General features: G+C 33.9%; 1 protein-coding gene across 27 annotated transcripts; it reads right to left on the reverse strand.

Moving 5' to 3' along the window:
- Positions 1-593: 593 nt before the first annotated feature.
- Positions 594-15,480, reverse strand: LOC130979253 (thermospermine synthase ACAULIS5-like). 27 transcript variants are annotated; one of them, XR_009086599.1, is made up of 16 exons: positions 14,642-15,478; positions 14,404-14,525; positions 9,968-10,264; positions 9,089-9,191; positions 8,816-9,000; positions 8,207-8,518; positions 7,911-8,066; positions 7,175-7,258; positions 6,391-6,607; positions 5,921-5,992; positions 5,218-5,338; positions 1,484-4,702; positions 1,325-1,400; positions 1,185-1,243; positions 936-1,072; positions 594-853 (listed from the first exon to the last, which is right to left on the reverse strand). XR_009086599.1 is itself a non-coding variant. In XM_057902643.1 (11 exons), exons 6-11 carry the CDS (start codon positions 8,264-8,266, stop codon positions 769-771), a joined length of 516 nt encoding a protein of 171 aa, XP_057758626.1. In that variant the 5' UTR covers positions 8,267-8,518; positions 8,816-9,000; positions 9,089-9,191; positions 9,968-10,264; positions 14,404-14,525; positions 14,642-15,480; the 3' UTR covers positions 594-768. The 27 variants fall into 27 exon arrangements, 8 of the variants coding, with proteins under 8 accessions (XP_057758626.1, XP_057758629.1, XP_057758630.1 ...); XR_009086598.1 differs by having other exon boundaries at positions 7,175-7,309; XR_009086607.1 differs by lacking the exon at positions 7,175-7,258 and having other exon boundaries at positions 8,264-8,518.
- Positions 15,481-26,598: the final 11,118 nt, after the last annotated feature.

Here is a 26,598-nt window from a genome sequence, read left to right on the forward strand (position 1 = left end):
TATAAATAAACAATGGTTTGTAGTTTTATGCATATGAATATTTGATATCAAGTATGACAATTTTGATTTTATTTTATTGTGAATATCAAAATGAAAAATCAAATAATAAAAAATGAATGTGACATAAAAGAAAATTTATCATATGTATGACCATTTTGAATTCTCACTGTAATTTTTTCAGAACATTAAGTTAAAAGTAGTAAATTAAATAAGTTTAGAGATAAAGATACTGATCTCATTAGTTTCAAAAGAATCCTAAAAATAATAGCATAATACTAAATTATATTGATTAAGCCAACATCATAAGCTAACTAATGATAACAATTTAAAATAAAAAATTGACTAAACAAACTAAAAATCTATATTTTAAGTTATTTCCTTTATCTAACTAACGTAAAAGCCAAAGCATTGCGAAATCTTGCTTCCGTAATAACCAAATACAGTCCATTTTCTCTTCTTGCGCTTAACAAAAAGAATCCAATCTTAAAAAAAAAATCAAACTCATTTAGTTAATATGATATTTTTGACACCTATTTTTCAGTTCAGCCTTAGAGTCGTTTGTGATGGATAAGTGTTACAAGAAAACATAAATGTCATAAAAAAATCCAAGTAATATTGCAAACATATTCAGCCTTAATTCATTAGTAATCTTTAATCATAAAAATTTTCATGAAGTGTTTCACACAACATCTTTAATAAAAAATAAAAGAGAAGAACAACATAACATGGGATTTCACTTGTTTTCTTTAGATGTTGTGATACTTGTTGTCAAGCTTGGTTAATTAAGCATGCTTGCCATGGCCATGTATGAACTTTGCAGCTTCCTCTGTGTAGATGAGTTTCATTGTCCAACCTGTTAATAATGGCTTATGCTTGTCAACAATAGATATTTGAGAGAAGCAAAAGTTACAAACTTATAATTTGATTTCACTTACAAATTCCGAGCAACTTTGCTCAATGTTGAGGCTGATGAGAATGTTTTGCCATCCATATATCTATTTTCTCCCTTAATCCTTTGTCTCATTCTTAGGTATATCTCTTCTGCATTCAGCTCTAATGGAAAATCCGAAGCCTGTTATGTTCCAAGAGCAAAAGAATGATTAACATATGATGAGGTCCATTTCCTACTGTGACATAGCATACAAAACAATATCTTAAAAATATGATAAAGTAATAATCTTTACCATGACCCATCCCCAGATATCAGCATAGGATGGGATATGAGCTGTGTAAGTCGCAACATCTGCAAAAGTCGTCAACTGCTTAATTTGGGAATTATTAAATCAAAATAGCATTACATAGAGAAGGGCAAAAGATTACTTACACTTAAAAACATGTCTCAACGTGTTGCAGTTAGAAGAGAAGACCTCAGTGTGGCTGAATATTCCAGCAGGTCCTGCCTGAACAATATATAAATGTCACTTTAATTTTGCTTCCTCTAATAAATGTTTGATTCATGTTATGGACATTGGTCTTATATTACCTGTGTCACAAATATACCACCCTCCTTCGTAAGAAGAGATTGAAGACAACTTAAGATGATGTTTTGCTCTTAATAGGTACATCTTTTTAACTACTCTTCTTCCAAATTCTTAATTAGGCAACCCAAATGTATCATATTTGCTGTTTAGAGAAATGTAAGACTAATGTCCATAACATGTATCATATTTCTTGACAACATGTTCTATCAGGGAACAAAAGATACTAATTTGGAACTATTAGGCAGCTCATTAGTCAAAACCTTTGTAACTAAAAATTGTGCAATATCTTAAGATTTATAGCTGGTTACTCTTTCTGTTACCATGCATCATTATTTTTTTTCCTGCTCTGATTCTTCCCAGTCTGCAGGATTATATATTTACAAGCAATACTCTTATTCTTTTTTTGTGTATCTATTTGCAGATAGCTGAAACAGGTTTTTTACGCAATATTTTTCTACAATGTGTCTTGTTGCATGTAGAAGTGATCGCAAAAGGTCGAGATTATATTGTTTTTATTTTCTATTAACGATTTCTTGTTATATATGTTGTAAAGATATTGAATTGAGTTGATTTAGACGTTTCTTTGGACAAGAGAGCATTGACGAAATGATAAAGAATCAAGAATTATGCTCCGCGCATACAAAGGACGGGTACATATTTAGATTAATATATAAATTGTGGCTTTTTTTAATAACCATGTGATCAACAGATAAATTATATATAACTGAATTAATAAAATTTGTGATAAAAAATTAAATGTATGTGATAAGTCTCTTTGTTTTTAGGAAGATGTGTTGGTTCTAGATATAATTGCAAGATATGGTGTCGAGCTGAAATATGAAATCGTCATAATAGATCTTTGTGACAATTGTATCAAACTTAAATTAAAAAACCGAGGAAAAAGAATTTGGATATCTTCGAATGAGATAAACAAGTTATTTGCTTTCTATAAGTTCAAAAGCATGGTCAAGATCGGTTTGATGTATGTCATAAGTGGCATATTTTTTGTGACTCATGTGGATAGGCGAAATAATGCAATCTATATGAATTTTTATGCATCTCATTATGTTAAAGATATTATTGGTATATCTTTGTTAAAAGTAATCCAAGAGAAGTTGGGGTTGAACTACTTTGATGGATTGGATAATATTGCATATGGTATAGAAGATAATGAGATCCATGGGAATATAAAAAGGTTAGAGTTTACAGTTTTTCTTTTTTCTTTTTATTCTTAGTTATTGTTGGTTTTATACATTTTATATTTAAATTACTGTATTTATTAACATATTTATTTGAAAATATATCTATAATTCATTGTGTAATATAATGTTATTAGTTGCTTCAACTATTATCTATCTGTTTTTTCATTATTTTTTAATTTGTTCTTTTTTTTTAATTACACTTGTTCTGCTGTGCAAAGAATTGGGAAGAACAATTCCAATGAAACTATTGTCAAGAAGAGATCAATAACAAAAAAAGAGGGTATGTTAATTTTTTTATGGTTTAATATTAGATTGGGGTTATATGTAGTCTTGATTTTGTCCCTCTTGATATAATGTAATTGGTTGATAAGTTTGTTACATTCAAAATGTATTGATTTCAAGAATCAATTTTCATTTCACAATATTTTGTATAACCTTATCTTACATTTTTTATTGTTATCATGTTTAGTTTCCTTATATTTTTTCTATAAATTAACATTGAAATATATAGATATGTTGCTGGACATCACAGCAAGAGGTTGACTAAATATGATGTAAAAGCTGATCGATTTGTAAGTTTGTATAATTATTATTTCATACTTATTGGTTACTTTATTTTTTATGGACTATTTCTAACTTTTTCTTTTTTACACAGCATATTCCCTATGAGTTTGCTAGGTTGCTACTTAACAGTGGAGGATCGGAACATTGGAAGTTTATTGTTAAGGACTCAGAGATTACTAAAACCTTTGCAATGCATATCTTGAAAAGTAAAGGCAGAAAACGATAGTACAAAATTGGTCTTAAATGGAAAGATTTTGTGAGAATGCATAAACTTAGAACTGGATATTTATGTGTATTTAGGATGGTTTCGAAAGAAGATCATCTAATTCAGGTTTTTGTGATTAGAAAGTAATTATTCAGCTGCTTGGAGACTTTCTTGTGTTAGGTTTGGGATATGTATTCTATTTTGGACCCTAGGTGTTTCATGATCTAAATTTCAAAGTATGTATGGAATGTGAACTTCTTAGTTAACCTATATACTTTTTGATATTAGATGTGAACAATTGCTGTAGGCAAATATCTACTATTTGGTTATCTTTTTTGTGTTAACAATCAAATTAATATGCTATTTTTTTTATTTATAATGTTAATTAACATCCTGAATGATTGCTATATCTTATGAGTCTACTTTAATATGGTGTTATTTTTGTTTTTCTTAATAGAAAAACAAAACAAAAAATTATCAAACTTAAAACACACCATAACTTATATTAATATCTGAGTAATAACAAAAAGTAACACCATATCAAAGTAAACTCATAAGATACAACAATCATTCAGGATGTTAATTAATACTATAATTAAAAAAATATTAATTTGATTGTTAACACAAAAAGAAAAAGATAACCAAATACTTGTTAACACAAAAAGAAAAAGATAACCAAATAATAAGTATTTGCTTACAGCAATTATTCACATATCAAAAAGTACATAGATTAACCAAGAAGTTCACATCCCATACATACTTTGAATTTTAGATTATGAAACACCTAGGGTCCAAAATAGAATACACATCCCAAACCTAACACAAGAAAGTCTCCAAACAACTGAATAATTACTTTCTAATCACATAAACCTGAATTAGATGATCTTTCGAAACCCTCTTAAATACACATAAATATCAAGTTCTAAGTTTATGCATTCTCACAAAATCTTTCCATTTAGGACCAATTTCGTACTCTCGTTTTCTACCTTTACTTTCCAAGACATGCATTACAAATGTTTTAGTAATCTCTGAGTCCTTAACAATAAACCTCCAATGTTCCGATCCTTCATTGTTAAATAGCAACCTAGCAAACTCATAGGGAATATACTGTGTAAAAAAGAAAAAGTTAGAAATGGTCTATAAAAATAAAGTAATCAATAAGTATGAAATAATAATTATACAAACTTACAAATCGATCAGTTTTCACATCATACTTAGTCAACCTCTTTTTGTGATGTCCAGCAACATAACTATATATTTCAATGTTAATTTATAGAAAAAATATAAGGAAACTAAACATGATAACAATGAAAAATGTAAAATAATGTTATACAAAATATTGTGAAGTGAAAATTGATTCTTGAAATCAATACACTTTGAATGTAACAAATTTATCAACAAATTAGATTATATTAAGAATGATAATCAAGAACACATGTAACACCAATCTAATATTAAACCAAAAAAAATTAACATATCCTCTTTTTTTTGTTATTGATCTCTTCTTGACAGTAGTTTTATTGGAATTGTTCTTTCCAATTCTTTGCAAGTAGAACTACAAGTGTAATTAACAACAAAAAAAATGAACAAATTAAAAAACAATAAAAAAACAGATAGACAATAATAAAAGCAACTAATAACATTATATTACATAATGAATTATAGATATATTTTTAAATAAATATGTTATTAAATACAGTAATTAAAATATAAGATGTATAAAATTAACAATAATTAAGAAAAAAAAAAAACTGTAAACTCTAACCTTTTCATATTCCTATGGATCCCATTATCTTCTATACCATATGCAACATCATCCAATCCATCAAAGTAGTTTAACCCCAACTTTTCTTGGATTACTTTTAACAAAGATATACCAATAATATCTGTAACATAGTGAAATGCATAAAAATCCATATAGATTGCATTATTTCGCCTATTCATAGGAGCCACAAAAAATATGCCTCTTGTGACATACATTCTTGACCATACTTTTGAACTTATAGAAAGCAAATAACTTGTTTATCTTATTCGAAGGTATCCAAATTTTTTTCCCTCGATTTTTTTATTTAACCTTGATACAATTGTCACAGAAATCAATTAGGACAATTTCATGTTTCAGCTCGTCACCATGTCTAGCAATTATTATATCTGGAACCAACACATCATCCTAAAAACAAAAAGAGACTTATCACATACATTTAATTTTTTATCACAAATTTTATTAATTCAGTTATATATGATTTATCTGTTAATCACATGGTTATTAAAAAAAAAAAGCCACAAATTATATATTAATCTAAATATGTACCCGTCCTTTGTATGCGTGGAACATAATTCTTGATTATTTATCATTTTGCTAATGCTCTCTTGTGCCAAAAAAATGCATAAATCAACTCAATTCAGTATCTTTACATCATATATAACAAGAAATCGTTAATAGAAAACAAAAACAATATAATCTCGACCTTTTGCAATCACTTCTACATGCAACAAGACTCTGTAGGAAAATAGTGCATAAAAAACCCTGTTTCAACTATCTGCAAACAAATACACAAAAAAAAAGAATAAGATTATTGCTTGAAAATATATAATCCTGCAGACGGGGAAGAACCAGAGTAGGGAAAACAAATAATGATGCATAGTAACAAAAAGAGTAACCAGGTATAAACAGGGAAAAAAAATTAATGATGCATGGTAACAAAAAGAGCAACCAGGTATAAATCTCAAGATATTGCACAATCTTCAGTTACAAAAGTTTTGACTAATGAGCTGCCTAATAGTTCCAAATTAGTATCTTTTGTTCCTGATAGAACATGTTATCAAGAAATATGATTCATGTTATGGACATTGGTTTTATATTTCTCTAAACAGCAAATATGATACATTTGGGTTGCCTAATTAAGAATTTGGAAGAAGAGTAGTTAAAAAGATGTACCTATTAAGAGCAAAATACCATTTTAAGTTGTCTTCAATCTCTTCTTCATACCAACAGCTCTTCCTATAACCATTTAGAGAATGGCTCTGCCCATTCGAGAGAGCTACCTAACCCATATCTTCCAAAGTTTTGACAAATTAAAGAGAGCTAGAGAGGAGAAGTGGAGTCGAGAGAATGGAGAATAGGAGGAGAACATGTTACCAGCCTATGTGACTATCTATTTAAAAAAACATGAAATTGATTATAAGCTATACATCTTATACAATATTATAAATTAATACTTGAAATGAGTTAAAGTCCACCAAAACTCAAGTGAATTGCATACATCTTACTCAAACCAAACTAGCCCATCAAATATAAAGTAAAAAAAATCATAAAAATATAAACTCCTTTTTCCAATTAATAGATACTAAAAAACAAATATTATTATTCTGTAATAGACACAAAATCTTTAGAGTAATAAGCTAAGTTTCAAGAAGCCAATTTGCAAATAAAGCAGAATGTTTTCTCTAAAAAATTAACTTAAACCAAATTTATCAAGATTGACCCAGATAAAAATAAAATAAAAGCTACAAACTTTTATCAATCATGCAGAAGAGTTCAGCTGAAACTTCAAGAGAGCAGAAAAACAAAATAAAACCTACACCCAAAAAAAGATAAATTTGAGACCAACCCACGCTAATTCAAAATCAACTAATCACTTTTTTCTCGTCGATAATTTTCTTTCAACCTGAACCTAGATTAGAAAATCATTAAGGAGAAGCTGGTTTAACAGAAGGCTAACCTTCCAAATGATCTAAACATAAAATAGCAATGCTTCCTTTACGGTCCGAAACGACAGCCGAAAGCCGTTTCAGCATCCATAAGACTGCAATCAGCAACTAACCTCAGCAATGGGTCAGAGTAAAGTTGCTCCAATCTTTTTGTATCATAAATTAGAATTTATAAGTGAAACAGTTCACCAAAAAAGTCACAGTTCTGGTCATGAAGGGGGAAAAAGATCATCTAAAATGTGGAGGTTTGGTAAAGTGAAAAAAGTAGAGTTTTAATAACATTTGAATTTGTAATTTGTATTATTTGTGAGGCCTACTATCTTAATTCAAGGGTGATTAAAGTCTTACTTTATCACTTTACCAACCTCCTCAAAACATATCAAGATAAGTGGATTTTTATCCTACTATACCAAACATAGGATAACTTTTATTATTAAAGAAAACGTGAAGAGAGAGAGAGAGAGAGAGATGATGTTCATAGAACAAGAAATTTGATTAGAAGAAAAAGAATACAAAAATAATGTGTAAACATCCATAACTAAAGCAGAAAACCTAAAACAATATTAATGCAGAAAATGCTCTTTAATATCCCACGAAGATCCAATGAAAAGTAAACCTCAAAAATTAAGTTCTTATGTCCATTTATCTTTTATTTTTCCTTTTTTTTTTCAAGAAAAAAGAAGAAGGCAGAGTTGTTGGGGAAAGGGGAGGGGGGGTTTCCACAATAGAGACTGCAGTACCACTCACCTCGTGGTAGGAATAGAAAAGGACATCATCACGGAAATCACTAACAGCGATTCTAGTGAAATGTATAGTCAATGATGTTACCAAGAAACGTGTCCTTCCCTGCGCAAACTTTCTCGCTCTTTGGGGATTGTCATTTGGGAAATCACAAACATAAAACTGCATTCAAGAAAATATCTTAATGAGTAGATTATATAAGAACATAAATACAACTCAATGAAAAAATCTTGAGAAAGGATGGGATGGCAGTGTGGAAGTGATAGAATAAATAGACAAAAGGGGCAAGTTTCATGAATTACAGTATTGCCAGCTGATGCCAGGAAGTAACGATCAAGTTAAGGACAGATTGCAAGTACCATTCCCTGCCATGTATTTCCATAAGCAAATCAGAACTGCCATACTTCATTTTCATCTAGTTTGATCCCATCGGAACTATTATCATCGGGGCTGCTGCCAAGACTGCTGCCTGATAACTGTTCAGGAGCATATGTAACAATTGAAATGGTGAAGTTCGTAGAGATGATGATCCTGCTTTTGAACATAATGTCATTGAACCACTATCCGAATTTTGCACATGATCAAGGCAAAGAACAAGAAGGTGACCCCTAGCACTGCCATACAATAAAAATACAGTAACCAATCTGACATGTATACATTTCCAAACATTACAATTATTTGATAATGGTATGAACATACTATCTTGATTACACTAAGGTCGGATTCTATACACTGAAAATGCTGTCTAGCATATACATAGTAGAACAAATATATTGCTAGAGAAAATTCAGATCATTTGAATATCTTCATTGCAGAAAAAGTTAGTTAAAAGGTAATGACTATGCAATAATATTTAAATAGGTGACAGAATTGAGTTTTGATGGCTGTATTCCAAAATAATCATAGCTAACCATAAACAAGGATACAGAAGAGAAGACCCCATTATACAAAGAATCAGCTCAAATTATGATTGTTGGTGCATGAGTAAACCGGTTGACTTGTGATGTTTAACATCATAGAGTCCAAATAGCTTCCTACATGCTTTTTCAGATCCAAAACCAGCAACATTCTCAATTGATCTCTTATACATCTTCATCTACTAACAGATTACAGTATAAAAATTAGTAAATTAGCATTTATTTGAAACAAAATCAAACAAATCATAGAAAACACGATGATGATACCAATACTGTTCTGAGGGGTCACTTGGGACAGAAAACGTCAAGCTAGATCTTCTTTCGATGTGCCATTCGTTCGTTCCCATCCTCTAGCAGTACTTGAACTATTCTGCAATCCAAATTGGGAGTGATCTATTTATCATGTATCAAATCATCATAAGAACTTAGAAAATGTACTAACATAGCTTTAATTAATGTTAATGATGAATTCCTACAAACTAATAAGCATAAAATTGATTCTCAAAACACATAATTAACTAACAATCAGAAGAAAAAAAAAGCATCAATCCAAAAGGTAACAAACCAACAAATCAAGCCATCCAAATTCAAACACAGTGCCCTTTGGATTTTGGAATAGTTCCAACACAAATCTCAATCGATCACATACCAGTGTAAATGAAAACACCCTTTAACTACCAAATTCATCAAGATTGACCCCGATAAAAATAAAATAAAAGCTACAAACTTTTATCAATCATGCAGAAGAGTTCACCTGAAACTCCAAGAGAGCTGAAAAACAAAGTAAAAGCCAGTGTAAATGAAAACACCCCTTTAAGTACCAAGTTTATCAACATTGACCCAGATAAAAATAAAATAAAAGCTACAAACTTTTATCAATCATGCAGAAGAGTTCAGCTGAAACTCCAAGAGAGCTGAAAAACAAAGTAAAAGCTACACCCAAAAAAAGATAAATTTGAGACCAACCCACACTAATTCAAAATCAACTAATCACTTTTTTTCTCATCGATAATTTTCTTTTCAACCCCATTCTCAATTGATCTCTTATACATCTTCATCTACCAACAGATTACAGTATAAATATTAGTAAATTAGCATTTATTTGAAACAAAATCAAGCAAATTATAGAAAACATGATGATGATACCAATACTGTTCTGAGGGGTCGTTCGGGACAGAAAACGTCGATGGAAGACGGACACCTTGATGCACAATGTACCCAGATAAAGAAAACTGGGATAATCCAAGAAAGGATCCAGAAACACGAACTGGATGGGGATAAAGAAAACTGGGTTGAAGATCCAGGATTTCAGAGTGACACCAACACCGTGCAGAGAGAAACTGAGAAAAAGGACAGAAAGACAGGTCACACGGTGGAGATGGAAGAATCGGGATCACAACACCCACAGAGAAGATCGAGGCAGGAAGGCGAGAGTAGCAACAACTAGCAAAAGGAGAAACCATAATCAAATTAACAGGAAATTCCAACGAATGAAGTGAAAACCCCAAAAATTTATAAAATGCACAAACCACATGCAACAAACAATTTAACAGCTAGCAAAAAGGAGAAGCCATAATCAAATTAACATAAAAAAAAAATGAAGATGAAATGAAGAAGAAGAACCCAAATCATAAATCATAATCAAATTAACAACAACTTTCAAAGAATGAAGTGAAGAACATGAACCCAGAAACCCACCAAAACAGATACACAATTTGCAAAATGGCAGATCCACAAACCCTAGACATTAAAACCTACAATAACCGTGTAAGACAGGATACACAATGAAGGGAAAGAAGAATGATGAAGAAGAAAGCAGGTTTGGAACTAAAGGGCCCAGAAGAATGTAGCTGATTGATTTATTGGAGAGTTTCAATTTGAGACTCTATGGCAAAATCCCTAACCTTCGATGAACGGCGGGGAACCAGAATCCCGAGAAACAATCTGTAGACAACGTATCGTAGGACAGAGGAAAGAAAATTAGGAGAAGGAGACAAGGGATCTAGTGTTCGAATTGATCATTACCTGTTCAACCAAATCCGTGAAAAAGGGGAGCTTTCGTGAGTGAATAGCGAGAAGAGACAGCTGAGCGGCGGAAACAGAGGGAAGCACATGCGCGTTGAGGTGGGGTTGCCACGCTGGAGGAGAGCGTCCACCTGGGATTGGAGCCGGCCTGAAACACGGGGAGCTCTTCACATCGGAGATGAAACCACGGCTATCTATTGTTTGATAGATTTCTTCACAGAATTTATCACATCAACCAAGCAAGGAACAACCAATCCCAGATTCCCCAATGCAAAACCCTTAAGCCAAGCAACAGTAACACCCACGTTTGATGATTTTGTCCCAAAAACCATACAGGGAGATGAGATAATGATAGAGATAACAGACCCATAATCCCTAGACCTCCAGACCCCCAGTCCATAAATACAAAAATAATGATGGAAGCAGTGGAGCAGTATGAAAGGAGAGCAGGAGTCACCAGCAACTTAGGAGAGGTTCCAGCTATGAATGCTGAAGATATGGATACAGGAGGGAGAATGGAGACAGAAACGGCGTTGGAAGAAGGGAAAATGCCTATGGAGGCTTAGTTTTGTGGACTATCACTTTTTCTCTCCTTTCTTTTTTAATGATAATCTTGTCATGGAATTGTCGGGGAGCTGCAAGTCAAGCTTTTGGTCGCACCCTTAAGGAAATGGTTGGGCTTAATAATCTGGATGTAGTGATTCTGATGGAAACTCGCAGCAGTGGTGAGAAAGCTAGAGCTATTATCAGACAGTTTGGTTTTTATTTCTATCATATAGAAGAAGCAAATGGTTTCAATGGAGGAATATGGATTCTATGGAAAGATCAAAATCTGGTGATGGATATCATTACTTCAAAAGTGCAGTTTGTTCATGTAAAGGTGAAAGAAGCTAACAAAAGAGAATTGTTTCTTGAGGGCAGTTTATGCCAGCCCTTAGAAAAGTAGGAGAAGGGAGATGTGGACAGATATCAAGAGCCTAAAGAATTCTATAAGGGGTGAATGGCTTGTGTTCGGGGACTTTAATGATATAGCAGACCCATCGGAAAAAAGGAGGAAAGAGGGCGAAGAGTGGATCGGGGGCCTATAGAAGGTTCAAAGAGTGGATTAAAGATTGTGTGCTAATTGCCCTGGGAGCTACAGGTATGAGGTTTACCTGGAAGGGACCGCAATGGGAGAACCTAGACAGGGGTTTTAAACGGCTGGATAGAGCTATGTCAAATGCGGATTGGAGAATCAAGTACCCAGAAGAAAAAGTGGAAGTTCTTGCCAGAGTATGCTCAGATCACCACCCTTTGTTGATTATGATGGAACCGCAGAGAATGAAGATAAAAAATAAACCGTTCAGATTCAAAGCAATGTGGAATTTGCACCCGAAATTTGATAACTTTGTGAGGCAACAGTAGAAGGAAGACATACAGTTGGGTAGTGCTTTGAAGCAATTCTCTGATGAGGTGGCCAAGTGGAACAAAGAGATTTTCAGACACGTGACAAAACAAAAGAGGAGAATTATGAGCCGATTGGAAGGAATTCAGAGGGCACCTAACTATAGATGTAACCCTTTCTTTGAAAAATTGGAGAAAAGATTGAACAATGAGCTGGAGGACATGCTGGATAGAGAAGAGTTAATGTGGAAACAAAAAGCAAGAGAACAATGGGTGGTGGAAGGCGATAGGAACACCAAATACTTCCACACTTCAATCATTATCAGAAGAAGAAGAAATAGGATACTGAAACTAAAAAACACGGACGGAAGCTGGATTGAAGAAGAGAAGCTAATCTCTCATGTACTGGAATTTTTCAAAGGCATGTATAAGGAAGAAAATGCCCCTGTCCTCGCTACTATGAATACATACCCACCGTTAGAAGAGGATATAAAAGGCAGATTAGGCAAGACACCTACAGAGGAGGAGATAAAGGAAGCCTTATTCAATATAGGCTCATTTAAAGCCCTAGGACCCGATAGATTCCCCTCCCTTTTTTACAAAAATCATTGAAGTAAAGTCAGGAAAAATGTGAATCATTTCATTTGGCAATGTTGGACTGATCCAAATAATATAAGGCAGTCTAATGACACTCGCATCACTCTGATTCCAAAAGTCAAAATTCCAGAAGCTATCACTTAATTCAGACTGATTTCTTTGTGCAATGTGAGCTACAAGTGTTTCTTGAAGATTCTTGTAGAACAATTAAAATCGACTCTAAGAGATAGAATCTCGCCATTCCAATCTAGCTTGTTCCCGGCCGGAGTATTCAAGACAACATTCTAATAGCTAAAGAGCTGACACACATGATAAAGAAAACCAAAAAAAAAAGAGGTTATATGGCTATCAAATACGACTTCGAGAAAGCCTATGATCGTTTAAGATGGAGCTTCCTAAAAGAATGTTTACTGAAATTTGGTTTAGGAGTGAAGTTCACCCAGCTCATTATGGAATGCGTCTCATCTGTCAAATTTGATGTGATGGGGAATGGAGGGCGGACAGAGATTTTCTCCCCCACAAGAGGAATAAGGCGAAGGGATCCACTATCCCCATACCTTTTTGTCATAGCTATAGATAGATTATCTCATTTCATAGAAGAGAAAGTAGAAAAGGGTATGTGGAGACCTATGCAGGTTGGTAGAGATGGACCAGAAATATCACACCTCTTATTCGCAGATGACTTACTTATATTCGCGGAAGCGTCAGAGAACCAAATGAAGGAAGTGAATAATTGCATGAAAACATTATGCAAAGTGTTGGGAATAAAGATAAGTGAAGCCAAGACCTCAGTTACCTTTTCAAGCAATGTAAAAAGAGAAGAGAGAAACCGGATAATGAGACTGAACAAGTATGAAGAGAAGATAAGCATAGGGAGATATCTAGGTGCTATGTTAACCAACCAGAGGAAAGGAATGGATAAATTCAAAAATGTTCTGGAGAGAGTGCAAAATAAACTTAAAGGATGGAAAATACAGTGCTTATCCTTGGCTGGAAGAGTTACAATTAAAAAGCAGTCTTGGATCCAATTACAAATTTTGAGATGCAACACACCAAGATTTCCAAAGACATATGTGAGCAGATTCAAAAAACCCAGAGATGCTTTATCTGGGGTAAAAATCAAGGCCAGAGAAAGGTACATCATGTGGGGTGGAACATGCTATGCAAGCCAAAAATGCAAGGAGGAATAGGTCTGAGAAAGATGAGCAGCATGAATGAAGCTTTCCTCATGAAGGTTCTTTGGAGACTCATAACAGAGGCAGAATCTCTATGGGCAAAGGTTCTAAAAAGTCAGTACATGAATAAGAGACAGAAAAGTAAATCACCTATCTCAAAGAATACAGATTCTCCTCTATGGAAAGATCTAGTAAAAATATGGCCAGTATTTAGAGCACAGTGCAGTAAAATAATTGGAAATGAAAAAAAATACTATTTTCTGGCTGGAATATTGGGTGCCAAATAAAAACAAGCTGTCTAATTATACGCTAAAACCTATCTTAGATAAGGAAAGGGAGGCAGTTGTGGCTGACTACGTGGGAAAAAAAGGAGAATAAAAATGTGATGAGATGTGAAGTTACCTTCCAAAGAAAATCATTAATAAGATACGGGCAATCCCACCTCCAATCGAAGACAGGGAAGACGCGGTTAGCTGGATACACTCCAATACCGGTATTTTACGGTGGCGTCTGCTTACAAGTTCCTGGAAGGGATCAACAAAAAAGAAGATAAGCAAACTTGGAAGAGAATTTGGAAATGGAAAGGGTCGGAGAGGATTAAAACATTTATATGGCTTGTAGCACATGGAAGAATACTGACCGCCAGTAGGAGAGCGAAGATGCTGGATTGCTGGGGACTAATCCAAATTGCCACACCTGCCCTGCGCAGTCCTGAGAGACTGCTCAAAGGCGGTTAGAGTATAGACACAATTAGTTCAACCACAGGCCTGGCTATCTTCTTTGTAACAGAGTTAGAGGAGTGGATGGAGCTGAATCTAAAGAACAGCATCGACATCTCATCTAAACACCAGTGGAAAGATATATTTTTTGTTGTATGCTGGTGGAATTGGAAATGGAGGAATCAGGAATTATTCTCCCCACCATATGAGAGACCCAGAAACGCAGTTAGTGCCATCACAGTAGTCCTTGACAGAATTAAAGAGGCTTTATACAAGGATGAACAGTTTAAGACGACAACAAAAGAGACGAAGGAAGACATCAATTGGAACCCACCTATACAAGGTTGGGTGAACTTAAACACAGATGGATCAGTTAAGGATGAATCTGGAGAAACTGGATGCGGAGGACTGTTAAGAACACACAAGGGATAACGGATTGGTGGTTTCGTAGCAAATTTGGGGATCTGCCATATTTTACAAGCAGAATTATGGGGGATATATCACGGTCTAAAGGTAGCCTGGAACTTGGGGATGAGAAGAGTAGTGATTGAGAGTGATTCAATGGAGGAAATAGAAGAAATCAATAGGGAGTTAAAAGGTGGAACTCACTATAATTCTCTCCATATTCAGATCTGCGAGATGAAGAATAGACCATGGGAAATCTCATTTCAACATATACAGAGGGAGAGGAATGGATGCGCTGATTGGCTAGCCAAGAGAAGTTTCAAATTCCACCGTGGATTCAATTTCCTTGACAACCCACTTAACGACTTAAAGGAGCAGTTAATTAGAGAAGGAGGAGAAAGATGCCTCCAATGTAATGTCTGATTTGTTTCTTTTCTTTTGGGCTTAAGTCCCCTACTATTGCAAAAATAATAAGAGTTGTTGACCCAAAAACAAACACACAAAAGAATTTCAGGGCAGCCCAAAAATCAAGATCCAACTATCAACTAGCTCCAAAGAATAACCAACTTGGGTTGGTCGAGTGGTCAGCTCACTTATCCGCTTAAGCAAGTGTCGGGAATTCGAACCCCACCTTGTGCATGCAGCAATTCATTGGCCAGCGACAGACCCTTAAATGGAGCTCAGATCCGCGACGGATTAGTCCTTAACCTGTCGGGTTGGGGGATACCGTTTGGGTAAACAAAAAAAAAAAAAAAACTAGCTCCAAAGAATGGATGTTCGATAAAATCTGGTTCATTTTGACCCAGGCCGGATTTAAAATATTCACCGGTCTATTAGAAGTAACAAACATGATTAAATACGATTTTAGTTCTTATTATTTAGGCCAAAAATTTTATTGGTTCTCAACCTATTTTTAAAAGTAAGTCACTATACGATTTTAGTTCTTATTATTTAGGCCAAAAATTTTATTAGTTCTCAACCTATTTTTAAAAGTAAGTCACTAAAATTATTAAAAAATAATAATTAAATATAAATAAAAAATAATTAAATTATAATATAATTTTTTATTATCTTTTTTTATTTTTAATTTTAATAAAATTATTTAAAATAATATTTATCAATATAACCGTCTTTATTTTAAAAAATAAATCACATAATTGAACATATATATACAAAATTATAAAATAAAATAAATAAAGTTAATAACTAAAAAAAATAAAAATAAAAATAAAAAATATTTAAAAATTATATAATTATCAATTTTATGGTAGTAATTACTCTTTTATTTAATAAAAAACAAAAAATAAAAATTTTTGGCGGTGCGAGTTTGATGAATTTTTTTATTTGGTGGGTTTTAAATCCTAACCCGACTTGCTTTTTTTTAGCGGATTCGACAGGTTATCCCGACGGATTCGACCCGTTTTGCTACTCCTACAAATTAACACTCATCACCTTCAGAGTATTATATAAGATTAAAGACGTTTAGATAAAAAACTTAATTAAGTAATTTTTAAAAAAATTAAAATATAAAAATTTATATTAAAAATAATTGATAAATAAATTATTTTATATTGAATTTTTAGTCAAAAAAATATTTATTTGAAAAAGAGAATAATAACAAATTTTTTATTATAAAAATCATTTTTTTTATTTTTATATACAATTACTTTAAATAACTTTTTAAAAAGCCACTTATTAAAAATTATACCAAACATAAATGCATTTCTCATAAATTAAAAATTTTTAAAAAAATCACTTATAGACATATTCAAATTGAATCTAATACTTAAAAAAATATATGAACAAGAAATGAAGAAATAAAGTCACAAAGAAGAAGAACGTAACAGCTTCAAACCGAATTATAAACATTTTTAGTGTACATAGTTAAATTAGTCTCTAAAAGATTACTCGTTTTTTAAATTAATTCTTAAAATTTTTTTAATTAAATTCGTCCTTTAAAAATTTTAAATTAGACATATTAATCCTTTCGTTATTTTCTTTGTTGATAATTTCAAAATTTTCTAATATAACACGTTAAATAACACTACAACACATTTCTACGAATCTTAAGACTTGTTTAAAATTACTCACATGACTAATTTAAAATTTTAAAAAATAAATTTAATTAAAAAAAATTTTCGAAGATAAATTTAAAAAATAAATAATCTTTTAAAAAATAATTATATATAAAAATATATTTTTAAAATTAAAAGAGGAAGAAAAGGGGAAATTTTGCTTAAATAGTGAGTTATTTATATTAAATCCGCTTACATAACGGATTAGTCACGTTAAAATTAATTACTTTCATATGAATTAATATTTCAACTCAACTCAATAATTTTGTTGGATTAAACCGAATCAAACTTATAAGTTACAGCGGACGTACTTTCACAGCTCTCTATATAATTTATCACATGATACTCTATGATTGAATTATTTGTTGGAATTTTTTCAAACCTCCTCAATCTAAAGATCATCTATGTTAAATTATTAAGAAAGGAAATACTGAATGTAAAAACGTACCTGAATTCATAAAACATGAATCATGATCGGAAGAGTTTTAATTTTGTGATTCTTTCGATCTTCTTCAACCAAAACTTTCTGTATTTCTAGGTGGCTAAACTGCAACTCTTTTGATAGGAAAAGAACAACAAAGATAGCTTTGGTATATTGGGGACCAAAACCCTAAAAACCTATTTATATTTGAGCATGGCACCTATTAAACCCTAAAGCCCAAATAAAATAGTATCTAAAGTCTAAAAGATAATATATCTAAATTCCAAAAGATAATTATCTAATGAACAAAAGATAATATCCGATTTTATTCTCATTTAATTCCAAATCAAAAGTAATAATGACTTATTCAATTTAGCATTTATAACAATAAATGAGATCACTATTATATAAGTCATTTAATTTGAAATAGCATAATTTGTGATTATAATTAATATATGTATTGCCCACAAATAAATTAGAAAATTAAAATAATTTCCTAACAATCTCCCACTTGGGCTATACATATATTATTTCTTGACATAATCACATCTTATAAACTTTATGCGCACATATGAATGCTATTTCTCTCATTATTTTAACAATCTGGTCCGTCTCATACATTAGATATGGAATTACCGCAGCTTTTATCACATTAATTGCCGTGACTAAACCACGCCAATCGCCATCCTAATATACTTAACGACATAGATCAAATTTGGATGAGTAATATGGAAATTACACGCCAAGTGATCTCATGTGTAACACCCTACCATACAGAGTCTTATGCTTAAGTCATAATTCAGAGATGACAAGGTATTACGACCTCTAAAATAAAAATTTAGTATGTATAGTAGTATGAATGATTAATTATAACTAGGAGCCTTTGTAGAAAAAGGGGTAAACAAAAGAAATCGCAACTCAAAAGCGCAACACTCCGATCGATAACGTAACGAACAAGGATAACCAACGCGAGATTATATATATACAAAGGTGTCAAAAACAGGAATATCAAAACTCAAAATCCGGCTGCGAAGATAACCGGTCCGAGCATAGCATTATATACATATGATAAAATAAGAAAAAAAAACCCCAAAGGAAACCCAAAGGGACACAAATACATAAAACCTATTCTCCAAAATCTCCCATAAGAGGAGTCATCACAGTTTGTATTATTTAATGGAGATAAAAGTATCTAAACAAAATATATAAACCAAAACATAGTCCCGAGAACAAAGGATCTTCGCAAATCTAGAAGTCTCCAGCATACCTCAGCGGGAAACCTCACGTCTTGCATCTGAAAACCACAAAATCCGCATGGGTGAGAACCAGAGGTCCCCAGCATGGTAACAGCTTCCACATATATAATACATAATAATAGAGGAAAGCCAAAGGCAATCCTAGAACTCCCTCCAGATAATTCAAAGCTTATAAACAAGCTAAACCATATAAGGGCATCTGACTAAAGATTCTTCAGTCTAACTAATACTTCCCTTTCCAATTCCTTCAAACCTCCCAACCGCCAGCAGGAGTATAATGTAGCAAACACAGTTATATCAGACAAGGAATATACAAATAGGAGCAGTTAAGACATTTAGACAATTAGCAAGTAATATGCAGTCAAATAGGCAATCTCAAACAATTCACATAGTATGCATATGATGAATGCCTGTCCCTAGTGGCTGATGATATCATCTTGTCGGTTATAGAGCCAACCCGACAAGTCCTGGTCGCTAACCATTGGACTGTCCCTCTGTCGCGCATCCCCAACTCGAGTTTTACTCGTTATAAACTTGATCATAAACATGATCCATATCCATCACCCTCACTGGTGAATATTTCGGGGGCGAGCTCATCCGGGTCTTTCACAGTGCCCGGCCACACTTACGACATAGGGTCAACAGAGTCTCGAGCCTCCACCTGGAGCACGTGGTGGCTAGCCACTGCTTCCTCCCAGGGATCTCGTGCCTCTGATAGTGGAAGTGCAAATCTCAATTATCAATAATTCAGCATAAACATGCATGAATTCTCATCCATGGATCAACATCCATATCAGCCATCCGGCTCACGGTTCAGTCCAGAACCAGCCAATATTATAATCATACACAGCCATTCCGGCTCACGGTTAAATCCATAACCAGCCATCCGGCTCACGGTTAAATCCATAACCAGCCGTTTCATTAACAATTATAGCCTTTCGGCCCATGGCATAACAAGCACTTCCACCACCATCCTCCGCATCTCACATAATCATCTTGATCCTCATTGATCATTCATTTTCCCTTGCTTCACTCGCAAGTTACCTCATTCACTAGCCCCTTTTTAATAGCTAGGCATGCCATAATGATTTAAGACATAACTGGTGAGATCGGAGGCTTAGAAGTATGAGATTTGGCTTTTAAAACTCAAAAATCAACTTTGGGATAAAAACAGGGCCACGCGTACGCGCACACGTGGATGGCCTCAAAAACTCATCGACGTGCAAGCGTCATGCACGCTAACGCGTGGATTACAAATTTGCCAATCGACGCGCACGCGTCAACCACGCGTACGCGCGGGTGTTCTCGTGCCCCAGGCACAACACTGGCACAATTCTGGCATAACTCTCTGGAAAATGGCTGGGCATTGGGTGCAGCACAATCGGCGCGCTCGCGCACATCACGCGTACGCGTGGATGGCACTTTTCGGAAGATCGGCGCGTACGCGCCAGGTGCGCCCACGCGCAAGGGGTCATTCTGCTAAAAAATTTTCTAAGTTAAAAGCTGCAGAATTTCACAGATTTACACCCCAATCTTCCAACGGACATAACTTCCTCATTTTAAATCGTTTTTCACCCGTTCTTCGAACGGTATGGACATCCCGGATCCAATTTCATTTCTAAACAAATTTGGTACAAAACGGAGATCCGTAGTCCAAGTTATGTCCCGTCAAAGTATGCCCCAAAACCATATTTTCATACAAAACCACAATATGCCATTTTCAAAACAAACCATTTTTAACTCTTTTCAAAATCAATCAAAACATGCCAATTTCATCCCTTTTCTTTGAAATCAATCAAAATGTATCAAATTCAACATCAAGCCTCCTCAACTCACACATTGACACATTACCACAATTTACCAAAATTACTATCTCATCATTTTAACCCACTTCACCCAAGTGGCTCAAACTCAAATACATTGACATATCATATACCCTTCCTCATGCCAATTCTCAACAACACCAATCCCAATACATCATCATTTTATACAATTTATATCATACTCACCATCAACATGGTTCAACCACAATTCAACCATAACCATTCATCAAGCATATATCACAACATGCATACTTCTCATACATCATACCACCAAGGCATCAATAATCATCATCACATATATGAACACATCATATCTATCAATCATTCAACAACATCAACCATTCAATGCCTATCTTAGGGCCTCTAGCCTAAGTATTTCCTACCACATTACATATTAGATACGGGAAACCGAAACCATACCTTAGCCGATTTTCCCAAGCTCCCCCGGAGCACTTCCAAACCACTTATCCACAAGCTCTCAAAGCCTCAACACCTCCAAGAACAGATTTTTCACCACCAAACCCTTTCCAAGCTTTTCATAGTCACCAATCAAGCTCCAATATCCACACATACACAACCTAAGCCACAACCATCATACCCATACACAACATCTCAAAACCCAAACATCATAAAATCACAAATTATACTAGGGTTGAGAATCTTACCATACCCAAGGTCTAAGGAGACAAGATTAACCTTCTCCTTCAAGAGAGTTGGGTCCTATAACATCAAAGAACCCAAAATCTCAACATTTTACCCATGAAACTCGAAAATAAGGGCTGGAATTTCGAACAGAAACTTGTGGCTTACCTCAAGATTGATTGTATGGGTTTTGTAGAGCTCTCCGCGGTGAACGTGTGGCCGCAAACGGAGCGGCAATCGGAGCTCTAGATCAAAAGTTATGGTGGTTTGAAGATCAAGTGAGAGAAAGAACTTGAGAGAGTGTTCTTCCTCCCCTCTCTTCAATTTCAGCGTGTTTGAGTGTGTTGTGAGGAGAGAGAGTGCTGAAAACTAGGGTTTTGGTTTAGTTATGTTGGGCCAAGGGCCCACTTTGGGTCCGGTTGGCCCGGTTTGGCCCGTTCGGTCCAATCTTGGTCCGAATTCTATAAAATTGGTACCAAAATTCTCGTCTCAGTCTCCTCTATCACATTTAGCCATAAAAATCACATTTTAGGCTTTCTAGAATAAATTCTCATTTATGGGTTAATTAGCCGTTAATTAACCGGATTTTACATCATGCATGTCTATTTCCAGCTGGTCCAACTTTGTTGAAATCAAACAAAATACAAATATTGCAAAATGAACATTTCACATAACATGAAATAAACCATCAACTTAATTATGCAGAAAATTAATTCAATATCTGTTATAAGACATATAGTATAAAATAAATTCCCACTAAACTAAGGCATCACAAATATTGACATCCATCCGAGCAGTGTGCTCATGAAAGACTTTGGGAATCAATTCCTTGGTTATTGAGTCTGCTAGCATATACTCTGTTCCTATATGTCCTATGGAAATCTGTTTTTCTTAAACTTTCTCCTTGACAACTAAGAACTTGATGTCTGTATGCTTCGATTTTGTCAAGCTCTTATTGTTATTGGAGTATAGTACTGCTGACTTATTGTCACAAAATATCTTTAATGACCGTTCAATGTCATCTACTATATAAAGTTCAATGACAAAGTTTTGCAATCATATGCCATGAAATCAGAATCAGAGTACCTAATGATCTTCAAATTTTATGATCTCCGATAAGTAAGCATGTAATTCTTTGTTCTCTTTAAACAACGCATTACGTGTTTTAACAGCTATCCAATGATCCATATCCGGATTGCTCAAGTATCTACCCAACACTCTCACTATAAATGATATATCGGGACGTATGTAGACTTGAGCATACATTAAGCTCCCTAGTGCTGATGCATAAGGTTTATCATACATTGATGTCCTCTCAAGATCATTTTTAGGGCATTGCTTGAGATTGAACTTGTCTCCTTTAATTACGGGTGTGTTCGTTGGTCTACATCTTTCCATAACTTATCTACTTAAAATCTTTTGATATAGTTCTTTTGTGATAATCCAAGAATACCTTGAGAGTGATCTCTTAGTATCTCGATTCCTAATACAAAAGAGGCATCACCAAGATCTTTCATTTCGAATTTGTTCGATAGAAATTTCTTAGTTTCATGCAACAAGCTTGTATCGTTACTGGCAAGTAGAACGTCATCAACATGTAAGACCAAAAAGATGTATTTACTCCCACTGAACTTGCGGTATACACACTCATCTATGATATTTACCTCAAAACCATGAGGTAATGACTTGATGAACTTGTGATATCATTGACGGGAAGCTTGTTTGAGACCATAGATAGATTTTCTCTTTTCTCTATTGGATCTCCTTAATGACACTTCTTGAGGTTGTTGAGATTGCTGTATGAATTAGGATTGAAGAGGATTCTCATTATTTTTCTGTGCTGTAGCAGTATCTTGAGCAACAACGAAATTCTCATTGTTCTCTTGTACTGTAACTGGATTTACAGTAGGATTCTCATTGTGCTCTTATACTATAACTGTATCTTGAACAATAATAGGTACAAAGACCTGATTTATTGCCAGTTATAGAATCCTCATCAAAAGCAACATTCCTAATATTTTCTTCCCCCAAACTCAACATCCTCAAGAAATATCGCATTTCCCGTTTCAAAATAGATCTTGATGCAGGATTGTAAAACTTGTACCCCCATAAACGCTCAGCGTAACCAACAAAGTAGCAACTAATTGTTCTTGAGTCCAATTTTATTTCATGCGGCCTATAAGGTCGTGCCTTAGCTGGACATCCCCAAATATGCAAATGCATTATAATGTGCTTTTTCCCAGTCCAAATTTTATAAGGGATTTTGTTAATTACTTTTCTTGGTACCCTATTAAGGATGTACACTACGGTCTTTAAGACTTCTCCCTAGAGTGATTCAGGCAAGAAAGAATGACTAATCATACTTCTCACCATATTCTTAAGAGTTCGGTTCCTTCGCTCTGCAACACCATTCATGCTAGGTTTGCCTGGCATGGAGTAATGCAGAATAACACCACACTCCTCTAGGAAGAGAAAAAGGTCCAAGATGTTGCTCACCTGAAATATCATATCTTCCGTAGTATTCACCACCACGATCAGATTTGACAGCTTTAATTTTCTTTCCAAGTTGAAGTTCAACTTCAGCTTTGAAAGACTTGAAAACATCCAAGGCCTGGGACTTTTCATGAATTAAATATAGATACCCGTAACGAGAGTAATAATCTATGAACGTAATAAAGTACCATTGTCCATTCCAAGAGACAATAGGGAATAGGCCACATATATTGGTGTGTATCAGTTCTAAGACATCTTTAGCTCTCTCGGCACCTAATTTCCTTTCGTTTGTCCTTTTCTCCTTTATGCACTCAATGCAGACTTCAAAGTCCGCCAAATTTAGGGGTCCAAGAATTCCATCCGACACGAGCCTATGAATTCTCCATTTAGAGATGTGGCCTAGGCATTTGTGCCATAATGATGCCGAATTCTTATTTAGTTTTTGTTTTGTACCCGTTTGCAGTATTTCATTATTATAGGAATTTTTCAAAGGCTACCGACTAGTTTGATGAAGAACCTACTTCGGCTGAAACCAGAAAGGCCTTCAAACAATCCCGTACTTCTGGCTCTAGCCCGCTTCGATCGAACCTATAGTTAGTCCTCTTTCGATCGATTTCTTTCTCTTGACTCTTGAGGATCTTGATCGGCTAGGCTCCTATGTCTTCTTCCGAACAGTTCTAGAAAAAGGTAGTCTATATAGATTATCCACCAAATGACCAGAGCAAATATTATTCAAATTATAAAAAAGACTGATTTTTTTTTTCAAATGAACAAAAATAACCTGATTTGTCCAAATGAGAAACAGAAACCAAATTCTGTCTAAATGACGGTACATAAATTGTCTCTAATAAATCCAAATAAAATCCACTCGTGGAACATAATTTAAAGGTTCCTATAGCTTCGACTGCAACTATATTGCCGTCTGCCACATAGATGTATCTTTCAGCATCACTTGGCAGTCGGCTCCACAGGCAACCCTACATAGTAACACTTACATGAGTAGTAGCAGCAGAATCTACCCACCAAGTATCAATAGGTGCATAACTTAAACTAGCCTCAGAACAAACAAAAGTAAGAATTATACCCTTCTTTACACACCAAGTGGCATATTTGGTACAATCCTTCTTCATATGTCCCGCCTTCTTACAGAAGAAACAGATTAAAACTTGATCCTGTTTCTTAGCATTTTTCTACTAAGAAGGCATATCCGCAGTAGTATCACGCTTTTTTATATTGAGAAGATGAAGCCATGTGAGCACTTTCAGTCTTATCTTGTTATAGCCTCTCTTCTTCTTGCACACAGTGAGATATAAGCTCATTTAAGGACCAAGTGTCCTTCAGAGTGTTATAACTCACTTTGAATTGCCCAAAATGTGCAGGAAGAGAAATCAAAATGAAATACACTAGTAAATCTTTAGACAACTCTAACTTTAGTGCTTTCAATTTTGAAGCAAGATGAGATATTTCCATAATGTACTCCCTTATGTTCCCTTTACCTTTATACCTCATGGAGATAAGTTTGCTAAAAAGACTACTTGCCTCCGCCTTTTTATTCTTAGTAAAGAATTTTTCAACATCTTTTAGGAACTGTTTGGCATCTTTATCCTCAGTAATTGAGCCCCGAAACACCTCAGAAATTGAGCGTTTCATGATCATAATGCTCATTCGATTGGATCTCTCCCACTTCTCTATTTTAACCTCATCGAGATTTTCTGGAGTGAAAGTGGGTTTCTTCTCTCGAAGAGCAATATCTAAATCCTTACAACCGAGGACAATCTCCACGGTATCTTTCCAAACTTTAAAGTTTGAACCATTCAGCATAGGATTACTGCTAATTTGTGCAGAAACATTGGCAGCTAAAGCCATAGTTTCTGGATTAGAACAAAAAGAACATATAGTAAATATTAGTTAAATAATAGAAAAAAATCCATATTGAGATATCTAGAACAACATTAATTTTCAATCTTTGGATAGAAAAATTAACTGTAAGTGATACTCTCATTGCAGTAATCAAATATTGTCAAAATTTCTGTCACACATTAAGCCTTTCTTTGGACCGACTTAATGTGCACATGGAGACTTAAACTTCGCAACCTATTTATTACCGCATATATTTTCTATTAATTGGCCAAATAATAACCTTCCTTTGGACCGATTATTGATCGCATAATTAATAGAAAATAAACAAAAGTGTGCAATGCTTATTATTTGGCCAAACAATAAACTTCCTTTGAGTCGATTATTATCTACATAAATAATAAGCTTTACTTTATTCTTAATTAATTACCCAAACATGTATTTACTATCAATATGTGTATATAATTAGGCCAAATATAGACTTTCCTTTGGGCTGACCAATATTCGCATGAATTATATATCGCCATATTCCTTATGTTTTGAATAAATCAATTTTCACAAAAGATGCTACTTTGGCAGCATAATGTTCAATCAATCAATCAATTTATTTCAAAACCAAATCTTTATAATAGATGGGTATAATAATCCAAATTGTTACTAGTTTCTTTATGTAACAATTAAACAAAATATTTAAATTTCAAAAGAAATTAAATATTAATGGTGTCTTTTTCAGACTTTAAAAAAACATAATTATAATTGAATTCAACAAATTTATATGGCAAAAATTTTTTTTTGATCCATTAAAATTAGAATCAATCATTATGATTCAATCCATGCAAAACAAAAATAATAATGAATTTGCCAAAAGAATGAATTCATATAGAATGGTATAAAAAAAATAAACAA

This window comes from Arachis stenosperma, chromosome 5 (genome assembly GCF_014773155.1).
Source record: "Arachis stenosperma cultivar V10309 chromosome 5, arast.V10309.gnm1.PFL2, whole genome shotgun sequence".
Taxonomy (NCBI): domain Eukaryota; kingdom Viridiplantae; phylum Streptophyta; class Magnoliopsida; order Fabales; family Fabaceae; genus Arachis; species Arachis stenosperma.